Source organism: Mycteria americana, unplaced genomic scaffold (genome assembly GCF_035582795.1).
Source record: "Mycteria americana isolate JAX WOST 10 ecotype Jacksonville Zoo and Gardens unplaced genomic scaffold, USCA_MyAme_1.0 Scaffold_130, whole genome shotgun sequence".
Taxonomy (NCBI): domain Eukaryota; kingdom Metazoa; phylum Chordata; class Aves; order Ciconiiformes; family Ciconiidae; genus Mycteria; species Mycteria americana.
In genome coordinates, this window is record NW_027445470.1 from 134,418 (window position 1) to 141,505 (window position 7,088).

Here is a 7,088-nt window from a genome sequence, read left to right on the forward strand (position 1 = left end):
TTTTTTGTTGTCTTTTACAGCAGCAGCCAGATTGAGCTCTAGCTCCAGTCGGGTGAAAGCGTGCTGTCAGAGCTCTCTGCCTTGATGACACCTAAGGATACCAGTGCTCGTCCCTTATCCTCATCCTGCAGTGTTTTGGCTGAGGCATAAACATGAAATGGAGAGAGACGGTTGTACTCCCTCACGCACACCTCCTCTCCCTGCAGCTGAAGGTGGACAGACCAGATCTTTGGGGATGTGTTGTTTTATTAGAATCATATCAGAGATATGAGAGGAGCCGTGTAGAGGGAATGTCGGAGTCCAAAAGTGGGAGCAGGTGCCTGGGGCTTGATCAGCGTCACCTGGAAGGGGAAAAGTGAGGAAAAAAGGGTGACCATGGTGCCTTGTTCTCAAGAAGACTTGTCTTCAGTGAAGGCCGTCTGGCATAACAAGTTGCTGTAAGTGCATGTGCCCTTTGTCGTGCATTGCTGCAGGCATGTCTGGGCAGTTTTACCTAACTCCCCCTGTCCCCGTGGCACACTTGTTGGAAACCTCCTGCGTGAGCAGGACATTTCTAATGGTCTGCTGCTGTTAGCGATTGGCAGTTCTCCCCTATTTGGGGAGGACTATAAAGGCAGGAGAGAAAGAGTTTGGTGTGGGTAAAATACATCCCTCAAGTGTTTTCAGAAGGCCACTCAACAGCCAAGATCTTGTGTTTGACGCAAAATGGAGTGACATGGCCACTCCACCTGGCAGGGAAGGGTCATGGCTGGAGCTGAGCTGGCACTGGAACTTGCTCCAAGTCCAGAGGCCTTCTAGCTCCAGCCACATTTTGCTAGATGCCCCTGCCCTCCCAGCTGATCCCCAGTGCATGAGAAAAGTCCCCTCTTGGGTCTGCTTTTCTCGTCTGCAGCGCAGTGTCCTCCTGAGGAGCTTGTGATGTGTGAGCACGTATCAGCACTGAATGGCTGAGCTAGTGGAGAGGCAAAGAGATGTTCTTTGGCCTCCCTCTGCTGGGCTTTGGGCCAAGGCAAGGGAGCAGGCCTGCGTCCTGCATTTTGTCACTCCAGTAAGGTGGTCTGGAGTTGTCAGAAGCCCCGTCAGAAGGGGGAGATGCTTAAGGGCTGGGTGTTGCAAAGCAGAGGAGGAGAGGCGGGCAGGCTGCCTTACCTTTCCCAGGCAGTAGTCTGCTGGCCCCGGCTTCACTGTTTTGTCGCCTGCAAGTCTACTTTTGGTTCCCATCGTGTACATGGGAGCCCTTTTTTTGTAGACGTCCAGTTCTACCTTGGGGAATGCAGCAGGACCTGGCGTCTGTAAGAGAGGCAAGGAGGTGGTTGGGTACAAAAGGCAGGTGTTGATGCTTGCCGGGTGCCCACGCGGGCTGTGCTAGTTGAGCTGGCTGGCCAGAGGAGTGGTGTGAGGGGCATGGAGCAATTGGAACAAGGGCACCTCCTGTTCCCCTGCAGAGAGGCAGATTTCCCAGAGGAGGAGGGAGATTCCCATTAGTGCTGGTGAGCTCTGCCCCACCAAAACTGTTAGTGTTGGACAGGGAGGCACTGCAGGTGTCGGTGTTCCTGTTAACAGCAAGAGAGCCAGGGGACCTGTGGCTTCCTGGGTTTTGCTGCTGGTGCAGGGAAGTGTGCGTTAAGAGAGGCTGCAGAAGGTGTGGGAGCCCTTCTGCCCTGAGGAGAGCAGCTGAGCTTCAGCTGCTGCCATGAGAGAGCAGAGAAGCGTAGCTCACCTTGGAGAGGTCTTCAGCAAAGCCCCTGTGCTTGCTCTTCCCTTTCAGGGAGTAGCACGGGCTGGCGTGGGTGTAGGCTGTGTTGGGTCCCACCAGCCTAGGCAGGGTGTAGGTGCCAGGACCTGGAAGGGGAATGGGAAGAGAGCGTGTGAGTCCTGCGGGGAGAGGGGCAGCACGTGGCTGGGAGAGAAGCAGCCTGCTGCGAGGAGCAGGAAGGATGTCTTGTCCCTCCTCCCACTGCCTCTTTCTTCTGCCGCATGTGGTGTGTGTTGGCAGCTCCAAGCCTGAGTTGCCCGTTCTTCTGTGGGATGAGAGAAGTTGGTGCTCTGGGGCATCAAGCAAGCTTCTCAAGAGACTGTTGTGCCCTGCTGTGGAGGCTTTTCCCTAGGCCTGTTGAAAAAGCTGGGCAGCAGATTTTCCCTGGAGGACACGCCGGCTGCAAGTCTGTGTATTTCCCCCCTGCCCTTACCTGGAGATTCGTCGGTTTTGACCACCTTGTGCCGGAAGGCCATGGACTGCGCCGGCGCGCATTTATAGAGGTGTTTGTTGGCCTTGTCGGTGGAGTAGTCACCTATGGCAGAGGAGAAGCGGAGAAAAACAGTGAAGCTGGGCTCTTTTGCTCAAGCCAAAGAGGAAAGGTCAGAGGGAGGGGCTCAGCCTTGTTTGCTTTGTGTCTGGAAACCTCTGAAGCTCCTTCAGGGCGTGAGCTGATGGTTTTGTACCCCAGTAGCACAGGGCAAAAGTAAGGTGTGCTTGTCTTGCCTGAAAGAAGGGCTGGAGAAATGGTACTCACTTGGTCCAGGAGTGACCTCGGTCTTAATCTTGGGAAGTCCGCAGATGTGCTGTGCTGGAGCCACGTACTTCCCGTTCCTGGTGATGGAGGGCGGGACGTAGTACCGAGGACCCGGAGAGCAGCTGTCTGCGACGGGAGGCTTGGCCCCTCGAAATGTGTAGGCAGGGGCTTTGGTTTTGGTGGGATTGTGATCCAGGTAGCCTAGGAAGAAAAGCCGATGAAGAAAAGGACACCTGCCTGCAACTGCATATTTCAAGCTAGTTTTAAGTGGAGTAGTTGGAGTTGCCGGCCTCAAGAAATTCCCTTCCCGTGTGATTTTTTCCTCCAAGACTGATACCAGCGGGTCAATACAATGGTACAATGACTTCCAGCAAGAACAAGGTAGGCACTGTGCAATTAATCAGAAGATGACCAGAATGCTATTGTTATGAAGCAGGAAACACGGACACAGTTGCTAAGCTAACTGAAACCAAATGTAAAGATGGCCTCTGTGATGTTTTGCTTTCCCGAAGCCCCGATGGGACAGAAATGGAACCTTTACTGCTATTACCGAGGAGGAGAAGAAGAAGAATAGGAAGAGAAGATGAAGTCTGAGAGGAGAAGATGAAGAAGGAGAAGAAGAGGGGAAGAGAAGGAGGAGAAGACAAAGACAAGGAGAAGAAGAAGAGGAGAAGAAGACAAGGGTGAGGTGGGAGCACCAAGTTTGTAGAAAAGACACAAATCAAGCTTGCTCCTGTGCGCTCAGGGGTTAAGGCCCTACTAAGGCCACCTCTGTGCTCAGCAGAGTCAGGCAGCTCTTTTCCGGGGCTTTCCTGGGAGCAGCCTGAGCCTTCCTCTGGCAGGCCTGTGTCCTTGCTGCAGCTGAGAGCATGGAGGCTTGGAGCAAAGGGGAATGGAGCTGTGGCTGCTCGTCCCCTGGAGGCAGTGGATGTGCCGCCCCCGCCTTGCGATGGTGGTTTTACCTGTTGTCCCGGGGATTGAGTACTTGGGTCCCGGGCTGGTGAACTGGGCCATGATGGGGCCGCGTGGGCGATGAGGTCTCCAGGTGCCCACCCAGGCTCCGTCCATGGTGGAGGTGGCTACAAAGCCTACGGCGAGAGCAGGAGAGTTGCTGAGGGCCTTCCCTGACAGAGGCCCTCTGTGAAGCCTCCCCGGCAGGAGCAGCAATGCTTCACCTTTCTCAGCCTTGGCCATCGCACTGGCTGTGGATGAGCTTGTCGGCTGCGGCAGCTCTCGGTCGCAGAGCACGGCGAGGGTGAGGGCAGGTAGCGATGGGGCAGGAGAGGTTGTGGTGTCAGCTGCCGAGCGGCCCTGGGGAGAGACCTTGGCTCGTCATGGAGACGCACTGTGACATCATACAGGCTCCTGGTGCCTGTCATATGTGCTGTTGCACCATACGGCTGATGGGGGAGCTGGGGATGTCCAGCTTGCAGGGCTAGGCCTTCATGAGGTCTGCATGGCAGAAACATGCAGCAAGGGAAAACTGATGTGATTTTTGCATTTAATCTAGCAGCCTTATGTTCTTATACTGTTGGGCTCACATCATAATATGAATGTGAAGACATGAATGTGAAGAATATGAATGTGAAATCTGCTGAAGTTGAAGGAGATGCTAAACCTTTCTGAGTATGAGTATTTGGATTGGCACCTGGTCTGAAATTTGCCACAGCAGTTTCTGGGGAAAACACAAGAAAAATCCATGGGAAAGGTAGCCACAGAAACTGCAGCCTCGGGAGTCTGTCCTGGTGCTCATAGCCATTTAGGAAAGAAACAAGGCTTGGAGCTAGGACTGGTTCCCAAGAGTAAAACATTGCTAGAGGATTTTCTTTCTTCCTTCTTCTCTTTTGCCCATGCATCTGCGGCGTTGGAGGAAGCAGCATGAATGGGCCGTGTGTGTTGGCTGAGAGGAGGAAGTTTTACTTTACGGGATTGCTAATGGAAGAGCAGATTCTCACAGCCAAATCCAGTTGCTTCTGCTTCAGAAAGAAGGGCCCCATTCTCCCCTCGCTGACACCGCTCTGAATCCAGCACCCATTCAGGGAGGTTTTTACCAGTGTGGAGAGTCTCAGTCCAAATGCCTCCTAATGCACCCTTACCTCTTCTCCATTTCCTCTGTACCTGTGCTACATGGGAAATCCAGAGTTGCTTTTGCACAGGGCGATCAGGCCATGGGAATCCATGGGAAATGCAGGAACAAAGGGGTGTCCTTCAGCTGTGCTGGACAGTGTGGGACTGTCTGAGGAACAAGTGAGCAAATAAGATGATCTGGAAGAAAAAGAATGTTAAAACTTTCCTAAGAAAAAAGTATTTTTTCACAGTAATGTTCTTGCAGCTCATCAGCTTAGCCACATTTCCTCACTTTTTGCTTGTCCACTTGCCTAATTCTGTACTGCCAACAGTTCAGACATTATAGAATCATAGAATCATTGAGGTTGGAAAAGACCTTTACGCTCATCGAGTCCAACCATAAACCGAACGCTGCCGAGTCCATCACAAAGCCGTGTCCCTAAGTGCCACATCTGCAGGTCCTTTAAACACCTCCAGGAATGGTGACTCCACCACTTCCCTGGGCAGCCTGTTCCAGTCCTTAAGAACCCTCTCAGTGAAGAAATCTTTCCTACTATCTTGGGAAAAGAGACCGACACCCACCTGGCTACAACCGCCTGTCAGGAGGTTTCATCAGCACCTGGAAGGCAGTGAATCTCCAGTGAGGCAAGGGGCGCCCAGCCCCATCCACAAGGGTCCTGCTTGTGCACAGCCTGTGCAGGCCTCTCCCTGGGAGCTTGGACTTCTCTCGCCCAGGGCTCAGCCTGTAGCTCTTCCTCGGGAAAGCAGTCCCAGCACCTCCCGACATCATTCTTTGCAGGCACCAGTTCCTCAGCGGACATCAGACAGACAGACGCCTAGAACCAAACTCGCTGGGGAGGACGCTGCCCTGAGGCTTCTCCCTTTCTTGGAGGCTGATGTACCTGGACTGAACAACAGGCATAAGCCAAACAGTAGTCACTGTCCTTGCACTAACGAACTCACATGAGAGCCCAAAGCCAGATGCCTTCCCTGCTCTCACTCTCACCTGTCCAACAGCTCTAAATCTTCCCAAAGCAGACGAATGGGCCTAGCAGGGAAGGCATGAAGCCACACTCCAGCCAACCACACAGACCCCACACCAACCAAAGGCACGGGCAGAACCAAGCAAGAAACCCACAGGCCACATTTGCACTGAGTTTGAGCTAGAAGAACTGAGCTAGAACAGGGCGACAGCAACCACCACTGCCAAACACGGCCAAAACTGCCAATCACATTGCATTTTCACACGTGTCCTGACCAGACTCTTCTGCCTTTCTCTCCTACATTGTACTCTTCAGTACAGGAGTATGCACCTGGTTAATCTTCTCTTTAACAGGTTATTAGATTATTCAGCTCTCCAAGACAGAGAGGGAGTGAGAGAGAAAGAGAGAAATGCAGAGGAACTAAACTACAAAATAATATCATTGACTACATCCAGCTTAAATATGTTAATTTCCATGGCTGTCCTTTTTCTGAAGAGCCAGACAGCAAACCATCACTGGAAGCCTCCTTCACTAGGCAGTTGTCTGACAAAGCGCTTTCTGACAAAAAGCAACAAGACATTTCAACAGGAGCAGAGGCTGCCCAAATTCAATGCTTGCCAACAGTCTTCTACAGAGCAGAAACGAAGGGGAACCCAGGACAAGTCAGAGCCCTTGCCAAGTGATGTTTAGTGCCACAGCAACTCCACTGGCAGAAAACCTCTTGAGCTTCAGTGGGACTTGGGAAGGGATTTCTTAAAGCCTCTGTCCTCCACGGCTACCCCAGCAGCCAGCAGTGGAGCAGCGCTGCCCGGCTCCCCTCCTGCAGCCCTGCCAAGCAGAACAGCAGGCACAATGCAAAAATCAGCCTCCATCAATGGCCCCGAGTGATCTGCATCAGAGATTCAAAAGAAGGAATAAGGCAATTAAACTACAAGCAGAAACACATCATTTACTCCCAAGGCAGAGCAGACAGCATGGTGTGTACTATCCCAAAGTACTCTAACCGTGAGAGACACGATTTCACCTCAAGCAGGGCAAGTTACAAACGTGTGAGGGTGGCACCCCAGCTCTTCTCAAGAGTGGACAACCAGGTATCCCACCTGCTGGAACAAGCAGCCAGAGAGGGCAGCGTGACCCCACTGGTGCCCAGCACCTTACGAGACGCACTGCTGGCACTGCTGCAGGGACAGGGCTTGTTTCCACTGGAGCAGATGAGGCACCCCCAAACCAAAAATAACCCTTAGACCTGGTACAATTGCCCAAACCCAGGAACAAACCCTCAATCCAGATGCACCCCACACCTGGCAGGTCCCCCCAAACCTGGCAGCATGCCCCTGACACAGCAACACCCCCAAACCCTTAAGCTTCCCCCAAAATTGGCAGCAACCACCACACCAGCACAGCCCCCCAAGACTGGTCGGCATCCTCCAAATCCAGAAACACCCTTAAGCCCAGGGGCACACCTTAAACCTGCCAACAGTCCCCCAAGTCCAGAAACAGCTGCCAAATGTAGAAACCTCTGGCT

General features: G+C 52.9%; 1 protein-coding gene across 1 annotated transcript; it reads right to left on the reverse strand.

The window, feature by feature from the left end:
- Positions 1 to 254: 254 nt before the first annotated feature.
- On the reverse strand, positions 255 to 3,658 carry LOC142403169 (ciliary microtubule associated protein 1A-like). Its single transcript, XM_075489359.1, has 6 exons — positions 3,476 to 3,658; positions 2,514 to 2,714; positions 2,190 to 2,291; positions 1,721 to 1,842; positions 1,150 to 1,290; positions 255 to 341 (listed from the first exon to the last, which is right to left on the reverse strand). The coding sequence occupies exons 1-6, from the start codon at positions 3,579 to 3,581 to the stop codon at positions 255 to 257; spliced, it is 759 nt and encodes a 252-aa protein (XP_075345474.1). The 5' UTR covers positions 3,582 to 3,658.
- Positions 3,659 to 7,088: the final 3,430 nt, after the last annotated feature.